Here is a 19927-nt window from a genome sequence, read left to right on the forward strand (position 1 = left end):
GTGGATGGGGTGCGGATAGAGGTGATGTGGGGCAAGGAGAGGGATGGGTGAGGATAGGTTGGGGAGATGTGGGTTGAGGAGGGCGATGGGGGAGGATGGGGTGGGTGAGGAGGGAAGTGATTTGGTGTTGGAGGTGATGTGGAGTGGAGTGGGGATGGGCTGGGTGAGGATGGAGTTGATGTGAGGTTGGGGTGATGTGGGGTTGAGGAGGGAGGTGATTTGGTGTTGGGTGAGGAGGGGGGTGATGTGAGGTTGGGGTGGGGGGGATGGGTGAGGTGGATGGTGTGAGAATGGAGGTGATGAGGTTGGGGTGATAGGGGGTTGAGGATGGAGTTGATGTGAGGTTGGGGTGATGTGGGGTTGAGGAGGGGGGGGGGAATGTGTGGTTGAGGGGGGATGGGGTAAGTGAGGATGGAGGTGATATGGGGCTGAAGAGGGGGATGAGGGAGGTCATCTGATGGGGGGGCCGAGCGTAACTGGGACGTTCGAATATCAACCGAAAAAGGAAGGAACGCGCGAGCCACTCTCATTATCGCGTCAGGTTCGCATCGCTCTGATGTCACAATGGAGGCCAATTGTTGCGCGCCGTTCCGTTCGCAGATTCCAGCCCGCGAGCCGTACGCCAGCCTGGGCACGCAATGCGCCTGCGCAGACCAGCGCCTGGCGCCATTGCTGTTGGATCTGTCCTCGTTCCGGCCCAGTGACAGGCTGCCGGGGTAGCCGACACGCAGAGGGCGGGGGAGGGCAGGCAGTGAGCGGAGGGCCGGCAGGGGGAAAACGAGCAGACGCTCCGTTTTCAGGTGGTGGAAACGCCGTCTCCGTTTGATGGATCCGAGAGTAGCCTGGTTTCAGCCAGAGCAGCTCGGACCCGCCAACATTTTGTGGATGCAAATTTGGGAAACGACGCAAGGGCTGAGGAATCTGTTCTTTAATAATAACTGTGCGGCGGCAGCGACAACGACGACAACGGCGGCGGCAGCAACGAATGTGGGCAGCGAGAGAATGTCGAGGGAAAGAAGCAGCCAGGGAGGTGGGGATTTCGGAAGACAGAAGGACTTTCTCCCACTCGAGCCCAGCGCTAACGATAGTAACTTCCCAGCCGGCCCAGGTGAAGGCGGCTGCAGGAAGAGCAGCCCGGACGACAGTAATACGAACAGCGGCTCGGGCAACAAAAGGAAAAGGGACAACAAGGCGAGCACTTTCGGGTTAAACTACAGCCTGATGTCTGGAAGCGGCCGTTACAACGGAACTCCCTGGAAAAGCCGGAACTACAGAGAGGGAGTCCTGGGGTAAGGCTTCTTACACGCGCTGCTTTTTGTTTTGCAGAGGTGGCCTAGGGTTTCAGGAGAGCCTCTTTGCCCTTTGGATGGCCGGTCAGAACTAATTTGGGTGTTTGGCACATCGCGGAGGAGATCACAAATCCTGTTTCAACGACGGCCCTATCAATGCCCTCATTTATAATGCAGCCAATTCCGTGGATGTCAAAGATTGCCCACGTGTTAAAGTGGCACTGTCTAATAGAAATGTGACTGGCAAACTTTATTTTTGTGGTGGTCTAGGGAGGGGAAGGGAAGGAGTCGTGCACTGTTCTTGTCACGTTCTGCCTGACTTAAATGATGTATTTGGTGCATTTTGTTATTCAACAAGAAGTTTTCCAATTTGTAAGACTGTCCCCGTTTAAGATTATTAACTCTGTCCATCGGTTGCTGTTATGTAATGCACGAAGAGTCCATTTTGTTTAACTACAAAAACTGTGGTACGTGAAATGTCTATATCAAGCTCCTTATCCGTTCTTAACTAACAATTGGCATGGATGATATTGTAAAATGTATAACTTGCTCTTGCAGTAAGTTCACGTTAAACTGGTGTGTTATGGAAGGTTTTGGGGCCCCAATAACACCCATGAAATTGCATAACATTTGCATCGAATTTTGTGTTTCAGTCAATATATCCAAGATTATTTGTTTTATTTTAGTTTCATGTGGCACCATTAAATCTTTTAAATGGTTCAGAACGTTAAAAAAACCTGCTGCTTTTGCTTCTGTATTTCAGGGTGTCTACTTTCATATTGTTGAAACATTGCTGTAAGTGGCATAATTTTTTGAAATGTGGGAGATGGATAAGACTTGCTTATTTAAAAAGCAACATAAGTATTGAAAATAGACAGTTATAGTGAATTTCCATCTCCCTACGTTGCAGCACCTCTTGAAGGTCAAAAATCCCCCTAAAAAATTGGAAGTAGACACGCATAGTGAATTTCAGTCTCCCCACGTGGTTGCAGCACCTCTTCTTGAAGGTCAAAATGAATAAATCTGGTCTTTGAAGTGACACAATTGAATGTGCAGACTTTTGGAGTAAGCTGGGGAAACGAGGGGTTTCGAAAGACCTTCCACAAGTGGAGTTAGTATTTCAAAGCAGCTGCTGTAACAGAACACTAATGTCAATTTGGCCTTCTGACTGCCATGTTAAAGGCACTGATTTCTGTCATTACCTGTCTCATGATTAAGAGTAATTTGCTTTAAAACTGCAAATTTCTGTATCTTGAACTTGTCAGGTGCACAACAATCACTGTACTCTGCAAGACCATCCATAGTTGATGGTGTGACTCTGAAAATAATGAGGATATTACACACAGGTTTCTTGTTTCAGTGGGTAAATATGCCACTGACTTGGAATATTGGAATAAAGCTTGGAATATTTCTGATCTTTGTGATGAGAGCGCAGAACTGAACCAGAGCAGCAGTAAGGATACTATAGTTGGGCGTGTGTGCCGTAGAATGCTAGAATGGTTATAGTACAGGAGGTCTATTGTGTGTGCGCCGGTGCTCTGCAAGAGCAACTCGCCTAGACCCACTTCCCTACCTTTTCCCTGTAGCGCTGCATTTTTCCCCCTTCTCAGATAAATACCAAATACACTTTTGAATGCCATGATTAAATCTGCCTCCACCACATTCTCTGGTAGTGCATTTCAAACCTTAATGTCTTGCAAAGTAAAAATGTTTTCCTTGTGTTTTTTGATTCCTTTGCCACTCGCCTTAAATTTGTGTTCTTTGGTTCTTGACTCTTGCAAACGGGACCATTTTCTTTATCAACTCTGTCTGCGCTCATTTTGAACACTTTTTAAATCAAATCTCCTGTAAACCTTCTCTTTGGAGAAATTGGGGCTGTTCCCTTTAATTTATCTACATACCTGAAGTCCCTCATCCCAGCAACCAGTGAATCCTTTCTGCATCTTTTCCACACATACCCAGAATTAGACACAATGTACATTGTTTATGGCAAGTTCACCATATCTTCTTTTGTACACTATGCCTATAGTTAGTAAACCTAGAGTTCTATATACCCTGCCAACTGCTTTCACAACCTATCCTACCCCCTCCAGTGGTGTGAGAATGGAAGAAGAAGCAAACTGCCCTGAAGAAAATGTGCGTGATCAAATGCGCATGAGAACAGGGACCAGCCACTGGACTGATTTTGAGAAGCATGTTTGGAAATGGGTTCTCAATCGTCAGAATAGCTTCATTGTCACCAGAAATGCAATGTGTATATGTGCTCTAAAGTGGGCACATATGTGGGGGGGGGGGGGGGGGGGGCGACGCGACCCAGAGTCCAAAGAATTTTGAGTAATTGGTGAACCTACTTATGGAACAAAAATCCCTAGTATTGGGGCAGAAGACCAAGTTTGCTCAGAGCCTACCCAAAAATCTTGATTCAAAAATTATCAGTTTCCAATGGCTCTTCAGACAGCATCGGTGCCCATTATATCATATCAGCAACATAGACAAAATACCCATGACTTTCAATATGCACAGCAACTGAATTGTGGAGTGGAAAGGTCTTAAAAGGGTTCTAGTGAAAACCGCAAGACATGGCAAGACTAGATTCACCATGGTACTAGCCTGCATGGCCGATGGAATAAAATAAAAGTGATAATTTTCAAAAATAAAATCAAACTTGCAGAGGTTTTTGTGCATGTCCATGACAATGTTTGGATGGATGAATATGGAATGAAGTTATGGATTGATACTATGTGGAATAAGTGCCCCAGTGGCCTACATATAGATTGCAGCTTATTTGTGTGGAACATGTTCAGATCCCATATGACTGATGCAGTCAAGAGATGCCTGTGAAGAAATAATGGCAAACACCAACATTGTAGTTATACCAGGGTGGGGGGGTGTCTCATATCCACAGTTCAACCTTTTGACGTGATTGTGCGAAATTGAATAGGTGGGTGGTTGATTTGGGGGGGGGGGGGGGGGGGGGGGGACCGTCACAAATGAGTGGAAATACGCTTGTTGCCCACCAGAGATTATGATTTTTGTCATCCAGTTGTGGGGTGCCATCAGCGCACAAAATGTTAAACGAATCATTCGAAAAATGCTGAATATCCAATTTTTAATGAATGGAGTGGAGGGTAATTCTAAAGTTGAAGTGCTACATCTGATCCAGAGTGTGATCTTTATGATGATGTCATACTCGATGACTCTGAATTCAATTAGCTCTTTGCAATGGACGCCAAAGATAATGAATTTGATAGCAAATTTGACGCTTTCATTGTGGTTAAAGGTATCATGATTAAATCAATAAATTGGAGGGCAGCACGGTGGCGCAGTGGGTTGGCACTGCGGCCTCATGGCGCCCAGGTTCAATCCTGGCTCTGGGTCACTGTCTGTGTGGAGTTTGCACATTCTCCCCGTTTGCGTGGATTTCGCCCCCACAACCCAAAAATGTGCAAGCAAAATGGATTGGCCATGCTAAATTGCCCCTTGGAAAAAATTAATTGGGTACTCTAAATTTTTTTTAAAAATCAATAAACTGTGCCACATAAATATTAGTTATTTTTTTCCACATTTCAAAATTGCGACATCTACACCTACATTTTATACCCTGCATATAAACAGACCCCTGTCTTTAATGATTTCAACAGTCAATTGAAAAGACGACCTCAGTGGTAAATTTAATATGCCGGGTGTCCACCCATTCCGTCAGCCTATGTCCTCTTGAATATCGTCACTACCCCAATATTCCTAAGATTCTTTTGTCATTTGCCAATTTTGAAATTATTCCCAGTGCACCCAATTCTAGATCATTAATATAGATTTAAAAAAAGCATTGGTCTTAATACTGATCCCTAGGGAACTCTGCTCTTCATCCAGTCTGAATAACATTATTCATCACAAATCAGCCAACTTTGTATCCATTCTGCCACTGACCCTTTTATTCCAGGGGCTTTAACTTTGTAACCAACAGAGCCAAGTTGACACACAAGAATCTTTGATCAAAAGGTGATGAGCACAAGCCTTGTACCAATAATCTGATGTTACTGTAATCTTATGACTACGGGACTATTCAATTACACTACTGTTGCGCCTATAATATTGAGGCCAAAGTTACAAAAGGCAAAAGCTTTGACTGTCTGACCTTCCTCAACCTCTCCAATGCCTTCATCATAGTTGATCTATCCATTCTGCTTGAATTATTCTCCTTTTACAATCCAACTGTATGGTAATCTCTCATGTTTCCAGTCTGATCCTGCAATATGAATGTGACCGATCCAGCACCACCCTTGCCCCTGTGGGCTCAGACACTGTTTTTCTATCTTAGCGTGTTATCAGCTTCCACATGTACACTGACAAATCTCTCTGCTTCCACAATCGTTGGCATTATTTTCATTGCCTGTCCAACATTTAAGACCTGAATGAGCCACCTTCCTGCATCTAAATATTGAAACAAGAGTTTTATTTGGCTGCAGAAAATATCAACATACCCGGTCTTGACTCCATCACATTTCCTATTTACATCTCCAGCTAAGCTCAGAAATGCAGAACCTTGGCATACTGTTCAACCATGAGCTCCGATTACTTTTCAATGTTCAGTTCATTACTAAGAATTGCTGCCTTCCTCATGGTGGTGCAGTGGTTAGCACTGCTGTCTCACGGCGCTGAGGTTCCAGGTTCGATCCCAGCTGTGGGCCACTGTGCGTGTGCAGTTTGCACATTGTCCCCATGTTTGCGTGGCCTTCATCCCCACAACCCAAAAGATATACGGACTAGGTAGGTTGGCCATGCTAAATTGTCCCTTAAGAAAAAATGAATTGGGCACTCTAAATTTATTACAAGAAAGAATGCTGCCTTACACTCCCAGACATCAGCAGCTGTTGTGACCTACTTTTCCCCCCACCCCAGGTTTGTTTGTGTTATGCAAGTTAATTGAAAAATACTTTGGCCTTCCTTTTAATTTACTATATTGTGTTGATTCTTCACAGTTCATTGATCTCATCCAGCTGTAACTCCTTTTCCCACATTAATATTGCACTATCTTTTTAGTCCAGGAAAGTTACTACAACAGGTTAACCCCCAACCCTCATCAGGTAGTGTCATGGTTTTATTTTCATTTTGCTGCACCACTAGAAAAGACCGACTGGTGCTTTGTTTTAAAAAAAAATGTTTTTATTCTCCATTTTCACATTTTCCTTCAGAATTTACACCCCACCCACAAACAGCAAACGGTAACAAATACAAAATCAATCCCCTTAACAATACCAACGACCCCATCCTCCCACCACCCCAAACAACGGCCCACCTGTCAATATATGCATCCAATAAAACAAACCCTCCCACGGTGGAAACAAAAGAGAAAAAGGAGTCCGGGACCACCCATGGTCGCCATTGACCTATAGAGTGTGTCCACCCCCCCCCCCCCCTACACTCAATGCCATCCAACCTCTGAAAGAGTACTGTACATGATACGCAAGAGTTGTACCCCCCCCTAGTCTCCAACTCCTCCCGTCCACTGCCTCTTGTAAAACTCCTCCCCCCAACCTCGGTTCCTTCCCCCCCCCCCCCCCCCAACTTTCCACCCTGGCTAGACCACCCGGACCCTTTTCTGCCAGGCTCCGTTGGCCGCAGCCCCTCCCCCACCTCACTCCCATTCACTGGCCGGCTTAAACCGGCCAGCGTGGAGGCCCCCGCCCGGGTCCTGTGGAGGCCCCCGCCCAGGTCCCTTTCCCCCTTGCCCGGCCCTAGGGAAGCCCAGAAATCCCCCTCATAGCACACAAACCCCGCATATCCACCTACACCCCAAAGAGCCCTAATTTCGAGTGAAAGTCCCATCACTTCCCTTGTCCAAATATATACAACATTGGCTCCTTTAACCCATACACCCGCACGCAGTGAAACAAAAAAAAGAAGAAAATACAGTCAGTCATGAGGTCACATCAGCACATGGCCATTTCTCAATTTCTCAGTTCTGCCACAGTCCTTCTGCCTTCGCAAACTCTTCCGCTGCTTCCGCCAGTCCAAAATAAAAGTCCCTGAGCTTGTAAGTCACCCTCAGCTTCGCTGGATATACAATGCCGCACTGCCCCGTGCTAATGTACAGTGCCCTCTTCACCCAGTTGAAGGCAGCCCGCCTCCTCGCCAGCTCCACTGTAAAGTCCTGGTATACACGTATACCAGCTCCAGCCCACTGCACCACCCGCTTCTGCTTGGCCCAGCTCAGAACCTTCTCCTTCACACTGTACCTACGGAAGCACAGAGTCACTACCTTTGGCGGCTCACTCGCCATTGGTACAGGCCTCCACGACCGATGAGCCCGATCCAGTTCATATCGGGAGGGATCCTCCCCCTCCCCAATAGTTTTGCCAGCATCGCGGCAAAATACTCAATTGGCCTTGGTCCTTCAACTCATTCAGGCAGCCCCACAATCCTCAAATTCTGTTGCCTGGATCTGTTTTCCAGGTCTTCCATTTTTCCTCGCAGATCCTTGTTAATGTCCATCACATTCCGCATTTCCTTCCCCATCGAGGCAAGTTGATCACCGTACTGCAATAACGTCTCCTCCACTTCTTTCAGCGCCTCCCCTTGCACCTCTGCCACTGCGCTCACCACCGCCGTCATCACCGGGGAAATCGCCTCCTCCACCAGCGCACTCAAAACCTCTCTCATCTCCTTCCTCATTGTCTCCATGTATCTTGTAAACTGCCTTTCGAATTCCGCAGCCATCACCGTAGTTATTTCTTCAGCCGTAAGCAATGCGGCCTCCTCTTGTGCTCCAGCCTCCATTTTCCTTGGTGACCCCGCGGTGACCTTTCCACTCCCCGATGGACCTTCAGCTGTTTTCTTTACGGACAATTTTTTGCTTACCATCGACATTTTTCTTCACTGTGCCTTCACTGTTTCTTCCTGCTTTTGCCGCCTCCATGGACCCTGGGACCGGGCTTAAAAGCCCCGAAAATGCCGTTCCCGAACGGGAGCCCTTCATTGTGCGGCCGCCTCCCGCCTGCCGTCACCGGAAGTCCGATTGGTGCTTTGTTTAACATCATATTGGAAAGACAGCATCTTGAATAGTGCAACACTACTTCAGTACTTTGCTAGAGTGACAGCTCAAGTCCTGCTGTAGGATTTGAAACTATAATCTTCTGATTAGCAAGTGAACATGCTATCGACTGAGCAGTGCCCAGACTGCTCAACAAGTGGGAATTGAATTTTGATGTCATGCTCCTTTAATCTGTATGCTAGCTGTGCATTCTTTTTTGTTTTCTGTCTCTTTTTTTTGGACTGGCAGAAAAAAAATTAAACTAGAGCATGTTTTGCAGGCTTTGCTGATGCTGTCTACTTTGTGTGACTTTCAAAACTTCCCAAGGTTTAGAAAGTGAGTCTGTGATGCATGAGCTGTTGTATTGGTCAGCTGGCAGCTGATTTTCTGTTCCAAGTATACCCCAATAAAAGCCCAGAAAGTCAGTAAGTTACCTGTCAAAGCATTGGTCTGCAGAAGAGTGGAAACATTTGAAATGTGTGTCTCACAAATACTCATAAACAGTGAATAGCTTGTTGGTCAGCCTGGAACAAAAATGAAGCTGCAAGGGTCAGCAACTTAGAAAATGTTGAGCATCACAGTTCTTGCTAATATTTACATTGTTGGTTGGAAAGATTGAAGAGGAACACAAGTGCGCATTGTTTAATGACCAGCATCGGTATGGAGTCAAAGTCCCCAATCAGTTTAAGGTTCATGGAGTGTTCTCTGTTAAGGCTGTTAGCCTGCAGATTAGAGACACCTGAAAATAATTCTACTGCATCCTTTGTGAACTGTGCTCTGCCAGATGATCTGTTGTGATTGCTATTTGACATCTAGAGGTAGTTTGAGAATCATAAGTATTTTCACTGAATTGAGTGGTTAGATGGCTAATTACCGCACTCACCATGTGACCATAATCACTTGTTGCTTGTATCATGAATTTAGCCGATTACTAACAGAATACTGCTTATCTTGGTGCTGGTCAATTTTTAACTTTTGAACATTTGCGGGGGCCCAGTAACTGAAGATACAAGTGCCTGACTGGAGCATGTTGACAGGTTCCACTGAAGTGTCAGTGTTCACTACTCCAAACCCGCTATCACATTTTGAAAACTTTTAAAGTACTGCTTGATTTTAGATTTGCGACACTTAGTTCTCTTCCTGAATGGAATCCATACTGTGACGTGATCTTTCATCAGGAGTAGGTTAAAACTATTTTGTGGTAGTGTGACTGAGCGGTCTAAGGCACTGGAATAAGGCTGCAGTCTCCGGGGGGGGGGGGGTTTCAAATCCCACCACGGCCAGCGGTAGTTTTAGCTTGGGGACGGCACAACAGTTAGCACTGCTTCACAGCATCAGGGACCCGGGTTCAATTCTGCCTTTGGGTGACAGTGTGGAGTTTGCACTTTCTCCCAGTGTCTGCGTGGGTTTCCTCTGTTGCTCTGATTTCCTCCCACAGTCCAAAGATGTATGGGTTAGATGGATTAGCCATGTTAAGTTGCCCCTTGGTGTCCACACAGTTAGGTGGGGAGTGGGTGTGGGCAGGGTGCTCTTTCAGAGCGTCGGTGCAGACCCGATGGGCCGAATATCTATGAACTATTCTATGTATTTCTTGCTCCTATGAACAAATAATATTTTGCATAATCTGAGAGCAGCAACAATGGTTGTGGAAATGACACGATGTAGCTATCTCATCTTTTTGACTCGAATATGTTTCAGGATGAAAACTCTCACTGGGAAACCGAAATTAAAAATAAACCTTTGTTTATTAAGTAATAATTGAAGGAAAACTTTGCCTTCTCCAGTCATCAGTGTACTGATAGTTTATATAAACAACAACTGTACCCTGGTTTGTCTCTGTGCAAGTTGTAGTCCTCTCCATTCCTTGACGAATGTTAAAGTAATGATTAGAATTAGGTATAACATCTCATCACTTGGATGTTAATTTGCTATATGCTTTGTATTATGGTTTGTTCAGTCCACTGTTAATTAAATGTAACCTTATTGAAAAAAAATTAAATGATGTAATTTTAATGAATTAGCGCAGCTAAATACCACAGGAACATAAGTCATCACAAAATTCCAAAGCAATGATTGAAGTATATGTGATAAAAATGTGGGTTCTTTAAAGGCAGTTCAAAACAAAATTCAGTTGTCAACAACAGTTTTATTTATAGCACTTTTAATATAGTAGAATGTCTCGAGGGGCTGAACAGGAGCATTATCAAACAAATTTGACACTGAACCATAAGGCAATGTTAGGGCAGAAACCAAAAGTTTGGTCAAAGCGGTAAAGTTTAAGGAATGCCTTTCAAGAGGGAAAGAGGGGTTTGGGGAGAGAACTCCAGGGCTTGGGGCTGTGGCAGCTGAAGGCCTTGGCAATATTTGGCAAGGTGAAAGGTTTAAAATTAGGAATATTTGAGACCACAATTGTAAAAGTGCAGATATTTTGAGGGTTGAAGGAGATTAGAGATGGGGATGAGGCCATGAAGAAATTTGGAAGTTATTGTGGGTTATTTGAATTCTCAGTGACTTTCCAAAATGCTCAGGGATTTGCTTCCTATTGACAGCAAGTTCATCCACAAAATAGTCGAGAAATTCCTTGGGGAAATCTGTTTTCATTTTCGGATACTTCCTCAGTTATTCACACAATAGCTCATCAAGGCTCTGGTGGGGACAGTTTGATCTGTCTGTTTGGGCCTCTTCCTTACATTTGCTCCCTTGTGCTTGTAAGCAATTTCCATGTCAGTTAGCATTCCAGATATCAAGCCTCCTTTATAAGCACTGAAAAACTAGTTTGGTGCTGCAAATAGAGCGCAGCTCCCTCCAATGGTAAGGAGAACTTAAGACTAAATAATATTGTTCAGTGACTCTCGCAGAATCAGTAAGGCTGATCAGAACAATAATCATTTAATATGACTAAAAATATCAAGCAAAATTTAGAATATGGCTGGAGTATGAACACCAAAAAGACTAAAACAATTGTAGTTAGAAGGAATACGTTAGAAGAACCGGCGCAGATTTGAAGTGGATGGGTCACAATGCAACAAATAGATAAGTTTGTCTATTTTGGACGAATGATAACAAAAAGGTGGCAAACATGAATGGAGACATCAGAAGAAGGACAGGCAAATACAGAAGTTAGAATGATAGAGACAGCCAGAAGTAATTTTGTTTAATTTTAATTTTAGCAAGGAAAAATCTCATAAGATACTACATTCTGTCCACTTTCCCATGCCTCAGAAACCTGGACAGTAAATAAAGATCTGTGGGAGAAAATAGAAGCTGTTGAAATATGAATGTTAATATACAGACCATAAGACAAATGAAGAGATACTCAAAATTGCAAGAGTAAAGTTTAGAGATCTTATAGAGGGCAGAATGGAGGCCAGCAGAAAGAGGAATCGCCCGAGACATGTCACAGTGTGGTTGTAGATGAACTGCAGTGGATGTGAGGATGGGAAAAGACGAGTATAGTATGCCATGACAGCTGATCTCCTGGTGATAATAGTGGCTATATGCAGCAACAATGATGAATAGATGACCTGTAGAGCCCCTATTATCAATGGCATGGTAGTATTTTGCAGAATCACTTGTTGCCAACGCTTTCATAGCATTAAATGGCTAATCGCATGTTTGGTAAAAATATTAGTTCTGTTGCACTTGCACGCAGGCATTGCTCAGGTCTGATAGTTGTCAACTGACAAGATGACCGTCTTACCATACAAGTAAAAGTAACCCAGTCATTATTCAATAAGGGTCACCAGCGATACCTGTCTATTTGCTATTTCTGTAGGGTACAGAAATAATAACAACATGAGGGAGCATTGGGGATTGTTGCAAATCTCTCACCTACTTGCTATTTTTCTTCAGTCATGCTAATAAAATCCATGATAATTTGCTTGAGTGCATTTATTTAAATAAATAAAGGCCAGTTCCATCAGTTTGAATGATGGCTTTGTGATGATAAATTTCAAGAATATTTGCATATAATACCCAATTGTTGTTGCGTTGCATGGCAATTTTGCTTGCCTCCTCGCGTGGACCTGGACTCAATCACAGGATCGTTTTTGAAGCCATTTATCTGTGATACAGAAAGCTTCCTGAATCCATTCGCTTTTCTTATAAGATGAGATCAGATGGTCCGGGTTTGTAAACTGCTCCAGTACATTTCAACCAGCCCAGTAGAGCTGATTTCAACATTGGGAAAAGGTCAGGAAAATTTTACTCTTAATAAGCAGTGGTTCTTCTTTTGCTTTTTTAGTAGGTGCCGAAGGTTGTGAGAGGAGTATCAAATTTCTCCACTTATTTGACCATGAGACATAGGAGCACAGTTAGGCCACTTGGCCCATCGAGTCTGCTCCACCATTCAATCATGGCTGATATTTTTCTCATCCCATTCTCCTGCCTTCACCCCATATCCCCTTATTCATCAAGATCCTAGCTATCTCCGTCTTAAAGACACTCAGTGATTTGGCCTTCACAGCCTTCTGTGGCAAAGAGTTCCACAGATTTACCACCCCCTGGCTGAAGAAATTCCTCCTCATCTCTGTTTTAAAGGATCGTCCCTTTAGTCTGAGATTGTGTCCTCTGCTTCTAATTTTTCCTGCAAGTCAAAACATCCTCTTCACCTCCACTCTATCCAGGTATCTCGCTGCATCCTGTAAGTTTCAATAAGATCCCCCCTCAACCTTCTAAACTCCGATGAGTACAGACATACAGTCTTCAACCATTCCTCATATGACGAGCTCTTCATTCCAGGGATCATTCTTGTGAACGTCCTCTGGACCCTTTCCAAGGCCAGCACATCCTTCATTCGATACGGGGCCCAAAACTGCTCACAATACTCCAAATGGGGTCTCACCAGAGCCTTATACAGCCTCAGAAGTACATCCCTGCTATTGTATTCTAGCCCTCTTGGCATGAATGCGAACATTGTATTTGCCTTCCTAACTGCCGACTGAACCTGTACATTAATCTTAGAGAATCATAGTAAGAAGTTTTCCAACACCAGGTTAAAGTCCAACAGATCCAACACCTTCTGGCCTGGGCGTGCAAAATCCTACCAGCTGTCTTGGCTTGAGACAATTCGCATCTCTTTAACCTGTGATTATAGCTCTCTCCAGTTGCTCAGTCTGGACCTGTAGACTTAATGACCTGCAAAGACTCTCATTAAAATTCAAAGTATCGTCTTGCATCTTTGAATTTGCCTATATATTTTTATATATCTGGAACCCACCTCTTCATTCACCCGAGGAAGGAACAGTGCTCCGAAAGCTAGTGATTCAAAACAAACCTGTTGGACTTTAACCTGGTGTTGAAAGACCTCTTACTGTGCTCACCCCAGTGCAACGCCGGCATCTCCACATCTTAGAGAATCATGACCTTGTGTTGTCTCAGTGATAAAGGTCTTGTACTTGGGCTATCCATGCTCTTGAATTTCTTCCAATTTTACTCTGTCCGTTCAACAATGTTGAAAGATGAGCACCTGATGTTGATCCCAGATTCAATTCAATTTGTAGTGGACTCCACTTGTCAGGGCTCATTTGTATTGGGGACTCATATTTTTGTAGCAAAGAAATCTAATTAAGAGCTTTCATTTAAGAAATGCAATTTTAATCGAGCCACTTTTAAGCTTAATTTTAATGGGTAAACTTTGAATTAAGAGGAATAGATTATATGATGTACCACAGTTATTTATACTTTTAAAGATGTTTAAATTTAGTGCTTTTAAAAAAAAAAAAAATTCCCAACACTAACATACAAATTGTTCCAACAAATTTATACATTGTAATAAAAATATCTTCTCCCAACCTGACCTTAGCAAAAACCTTTTTCCCCCCCCACCACTTATTTGCTGCTGATAACCAGCTCCTTAAAAAAGGTGATGAACTGCAGCTACCTAGAATAAAACCTCTCCTCCACTCCCCTTATGACTTACTTAATTTTCTCCAGATGCAGGAATTCCAACAATTCCCCCACCCAAATCAAAGCATTTGGCGGCACCGTGACCTCCACCCCAGTAAGATTCGCTTCCGGGCTATTAGAGAGGCGAAGGTCAGGCATCTGCCTTCACCTGCAGTGCTGGCGAATCCGATACACCAAAGATAGCCACCGTGGGGCACAGCTCCAATCTAACACCCAGAATCTCTGATATTGTTTCAGAAAAAACCCCAGAACTTAACCAGCTTGGGGCAAAACCAAGACATATGCGAATGATTCGCTGGTCTCCTAGAACACCGTTCACATCTATCCTCTAGCCCTGGGAAGAACCCACTCGTAGGTGCCTTGGTCAAGTGCGCCCTATGCACCTGACCAAAAATTGTATTAACCTGAACCTTGCACACGAGGAGGCGAAGTTGACCTTTTGTACAGCCTCACACCACCACCTCCCCATCAAAACCAAACCCAACTCTTCCTCCCATTTTCCTTTTACTTCCTCCAGAGAAGCCTTTTCCATCGCCACCATCTGCCCATTGACTTCTGAAATTCATCCTTCCCCGATAGAACCGAATCCAAATGGGGAGGCACCGGTAACCTAGGAAACCCCCCACAAACATCTGCTCCATGAATACAGCTCCTTTGTTACCCCCAATGTTGTAAAGGATTTGGGCTCGACCTCTCCGACCTCTGGTCTAAAGCACACGTAAAGCCCCCTCCCCAAAATAATTGACTGATGCGAATCTAGCTCGGGGATAGCCGGCGCCACCTTAATAAAGCCCCTGTCGGGCTGCACGGTGGCATAGTGGTAGCACTGCAGTCTCACGGCGCCGAAGTCCCAGGTTTGATCCCGGCTCTGGGTCACTGTCCATGTGGAGTTTGCACATTCTCCCCGTGTTTGCATGGGTTTCGCCCCCACAATCCAAAGATGTGCAAGATAGGTGGATTGAACACTAAATTGCCCCTTAATTGGAAAAAATGAATTGGGTACTCTAAATATAAAAAAATAAATAAAGTCCCTGTAGTCAGTTCGGCACATGCTCATTAATACCACCAGAACACCCGCCAACACCGCACCCTATCGCGTATCTCCCTCTCCCTCCTGCATCCACCAAAATATTGGGCCAGCGAAAAAGCCACCCTCCTAATGATCAATACCGCAGTGCCCCGTGTCCTAGTGTCAAATCTCGAGTGGAGGGTCTCCTGCAAGAAAACCCCATCCGCCGTCAATATTTTCAGATGGGCAAATACGCGGGACATACATAGAAACTAGAAGCAGGAGGAGGCCATTTCGCCCATCACGTCTGCTCTGCCATTCATTATGATCATGGTTGATTATCAAGTTCAATACCCTGATCTTACCTTGCCCCCCCACCCACCCATGATTCATTTATCCACAAGAGCTATATTTAATTCCTGCTTGAAATTGCACAATGTTTTGGCCTCAACAACCTTTTCTAAAAGTATTTTTATTAAAGAGAATTTCAGTTATAACAAACAGAGTGCACGATATCAACATGAAAAAGGGATGTTAGAGAAAAATAAAAAAACAACAGCGAGGAAACCGACCAAAGGGAGACCCATGAACCGCTTTGGGGCAGATATCTAGTTGTGTTCCCTTGAGATAGAGCCTGTGTACAGGTGTGGGTTCCCTTTTTGCACCCCCCCTCCCGGTGTTCAGCTGCCACCGTCATGGAGCCCCCCCCCCCCGTCTCCTGTACCGGAGTGGCATCAGCTCGGTGTGGTTTGGTCCCGTTGTAGCCCCTTCAGGCTGCGGTCTTGCCCTTTGTCCCTTCCAATTTCCCCTTTCGTGCTTGCCCTGTGTTTCCCTTGGCACCTGTCCCCCTGCCCCCTTCCTCTCTTTCTTCCATTGAATTTTGTTTCTCCATCCCCCCTCTGCTTATTGGCTGCTGGCCAGAAACACATCTTGGAACAGGCTGGTGAACAACCTCCTATGCGTTGTGGAAGCCTTCCCCTGATCACTGGATGGTGTATTTTATTTTCTCCAATTGAAGAAACGTTGCCAGATCAGTCAGCCAGTCTGCAGCCTTGGATGGCGCTGCTGATTGCCAGCCGAGCAGGAGTCTTTGGCAGGCAATCAGAGAGGCAAAGGCTTGGATGTCTGTCCCTCTCCCTGTAAAGAGCTCTGGCTCTTCTGATACCCCGAAAACCACCACTAGTGGGCACGGCTCCACCCTCATCCCCACAACCTTGGACATGGCCTTAAAAAAGACGGTCCAGTACTTGACAAGACCAGAACATATGGGTGTAGTTGGCCGGGCATCGTTCACATTTATCCTCCACCTCCAGGAAGAACCCGTTCATTCTTGTTCTGGTTAAGTGTGCCCTGTGCACCACCTTTAGCTGTGTTAGGCTCATGCTCAGTCCTGCGCATGCGGAGGTGGAGTTCGCCCTGTGTAGTGCATCGATCCAGAGTCCTCCCCACTATCTCCATATCCAGTTTCTAAGTTTCTATAACTCACTCTTCCAAACTCCAATGAATATAACCCTACCCGGCTTAGTCTCTCCTCATATGGCAGTCTCACCGTCCCAGGAATCGGCCTGGTAAACCTTTGCTGCACTCTCTCCATAGCAAGAACATCCTTCCGCAGATAAGGACACCAAAACTGCGCACAATACTCCAGGTGTGACCTTACCAATCCCCTATACAAATGCAGTAAAACATCCCTATTCCTATACTCAGATCCTTTCGCTATGAAGGCCAACCTACCATTTGCCGCCTTTACTGCCTGCTGTGCGCTTACTTTCAGCGACTGATGTACGAGGACACCAAGGTCTCGCTGAGTATCCATCTCTCATTTACACTCATTCAAATAATGATCTGCCTCCCTATTTCCATTACCAAAGCGGATAACCTATAAGACACAGGAGCAGAATTAGGCCATTTGGTCCATCGAGTCTGATTCGCTATTCAATCATGGCTGATCTGTTTCTCACCCCCATTCGCCTGCCTTCTCCCCATAACCCCTGATCCCACTATCAATCAAGACAATCAGTGAATTGGCCTCCACAGCATCTGTGGCAAAGAGTTCCACAGATTCACCACCCTCTGGCTGAAGAAATTCCTCCTCATCTAATTTTTAAAGGATCGTCCCTTCAGTCGGAGGTTCTTGTTTTTCCTACTAGTGGAAATGTCCTCTCTACGTCCACTCTTATCTAGGCCTCTCGGTATCCTGTAAGTTTCATTAAGATTCCCTCCTCATCCTTCTGAACTCCAACAAGTACAAACCCAGAGTCCTCAACTGCTCATATAATAAGGTCTTAATTCCAGGGATCATTCTTGTGAAACTCCCCTGGACCCTTTCCAAGGTCAGCACATCCTTCCAACAAGTCCAAAACTGCTCACAATGCTTCAAATGGGGTCTGACCAGAGCCTTATATGGCCTCAGAAGTACATCCCTGCTATTGTATTCTAGCCCTCTCGACATGAATGCTCTAACCCTCTCAACATGAATTGCATTTGCCTTCCTAACTGCCAACTGAACCTGCACGTTAACCAAGAGAATCGTAAACAAGGACTCCCAAGTCCCTTTGTGCTTCTGATTTCCTAAGCTTTTCCCATTTAGAAAATAGCCTATGCCTCCATTCTTCCTACCAAAGTGCATAACCTTTCACTTTTGCATATTGTATTCCATTTGCCACTTCTTTGCCCACTGCCCTAGTCTGTCCAGGTCCTTCTGCAGCCTCCCTGCTTCCTGAACACTACCTGTCTCGTAACAGATCTTTGTATTATCTGCAATATCTTTGTATCATCTGCAAGGTTCAGAGTTCACATAATTTGAAACCAGAGATTGTGTTTCATAATAGAATGTCTCAAGGGACTTCATGGTAGCACTAACAAACAGATTTGACATTGAACCATATAAGGAAATATTAGGGCAGAGACCAAAAGCTTGGTCAGAGAGGTAGGGTTAAGCAATGTCTTAAAGAAGGAAGGCAAGGCTGGTTGGACCTTTTCCTCCAGTTATGCCTTCTCTACTGCAGGGACTGATTATTTCTGGAGCAAATTTCCAAATCTAATGACAGCCCTTATTTTCTTCCATTTCCAGTCTGGAATCCAACCAGATTGATGGTAAGGGTTGAGGGGCAAGATGCTGACTTATTTCCCTTCACCCCACCAAGACTGCTGTTTTTCTGCCTCCAATCACAACTTAATGCTGAATTCTAGACTTTTCTTGTCTACGTGAGTTATTGCTCTGTCAGGCAAGCTTAATTTAGAAGTGTTGTTCAATCAAAACTGCTGTCGTGACATCACTTAAGTGGTGTCGCATGACTGACTATTAGTAGGAAACACCTTTACCTGTATTCTGCAGGTTAATGTATATCAGGTGTATACTTAAACACTTTGTCACCTTTAGTAACCAAGTATGGGGTGTATTTTCTATGATCAAAATACAATCGCATTCTGCTTTCCATCTTGCCATTTTACCAACAATTGGATAGAAGGGTCAAAGTACACCAACATGAACCATGTGAAATGAGTATTGAGAGTACATGCCTAAAGACGATGCTTATTAATTAATTTTACAAATCAGATGTGATTAGTCACATAGCTAATATATTGGACAACACCGATTTGAGCACCAAACTGGCTAAGAATCCTAGAAAGCAGACCATTAGTTGCCCAAGTAACTATCAATAATTATAATGACCTTTTATAACAAGCATCTGTAATGAGATAGCCGTGTGCCTGTTTGCATTACATACTCTGTAATATCAGAGCCATGTTAATTAGGCAAAGGTGTCTGAAATTATGGAATTAATTGGCTTACGATTATTTGAACCCCAAAGGTTTTTCTTTCAATATGATACATGCATAATGTGTACTTCCCTCCCAATCCTCAAACTAGGCCTGTGAATGATTGTGTAATAATTGGAACATGGGATGTTTTCTACCTGTGCTCATTATTGCATGTTTGAGTTTCAAATTCCATGGGTTTCCGTACTGCCCCTACAGGGCTGTTAGAGGAACTATGTGTTTTTACCAGTTCTCTTTGCTCCTCTAGTTGTTGGGAAACTTGCAAGATGCCAGTAATGGTGATTGGGCTGATGGGATACTGTTTCTTGCACGGTGGTGCAGTCCCAGTAAATGATGCCAGTTCCACATGGAGTAGGCCGCAATCATTCTTATCTTTGGCTTATATTGGGTGGTCTTTCAACTGCTCCTTCTGCACGTGACTTGGCCATCTTCAAAATGCAATGAGGAATTCAATTGAGTTGGTACATCCAGTCCCAAGAGAGCTTGTCCCACTTGGGACCACCCAGATAGATATGGTCAATTTGTGTGGGCCAAGTTCAATGAGCATGGGTTGAGCTCTTCTGATGACTTAATTCTGGCCCTCAACCCCATGGGCAACTTGTATCTTGCCATCTATAGGTAAAAAGCTTTTGTATCTTGGCGGTAAACATATTAATTCAGCTCCTGTGTCCAGGAGACAGTCTACATCTTGATCACCTATCCTCATAGTGATCACAAACCATCTCCTTGCTGTTGGATCAATGCCAGGAGAGGTGCTGGGAGATTGAGGGTGGGCTCTTCTAGTTTTTTTGCAACTCCTTCTGTTGCTGTGGTGTAAGTTGCTCAAATAATTGTACCAGATCATCCTCACCACCGCTTGGATCAGAGGTCGGACTCTCGGAGTTTAACTACCATATCCCGGACTAACTG

General features: G+C 44.6%; 1 protein-coding gene across 1 annotated transcript in view; it reads left to right on the top strand.

The window, feature by feature from the left end:
- The first annotated feature begins 675 nt into the window (after positions 1 to 675).
- Positions 676 to 19927, top strand: part of tent4b (terminal nucleotidyltransferase 4B) — a 96542-nt gene continuing 77290 nt past the window's right edge. Inside the window, exon 1 of the mRNA XM_072518225.1 lies at positions 676 to 1289. Within this exon, the coding sequence (XP_072374326.1) occupies positions 826 to 1289 (464 nt within the window). The 5' untranslated portion in view covers positions 676 to 825. The remainder of the gene's footprint in view (positions 1290 to 19927) is intronic.

Source organism: Scyliorhinus torazame, chromosome 10 (genome assembly GCF_047496885.1).
Source record: "Scyliorhinus torazame isolate Kashiwa2021f chromosome 10, sScyTor2.1, whole genome shotgun sequence".
NCBI lineage: Eukaryota > Metazoa > Chordata > Chondrichthyes > Carcharhiniformes > Scyliorhinidae > Scyliorhinus > Scyliorhinus torazame.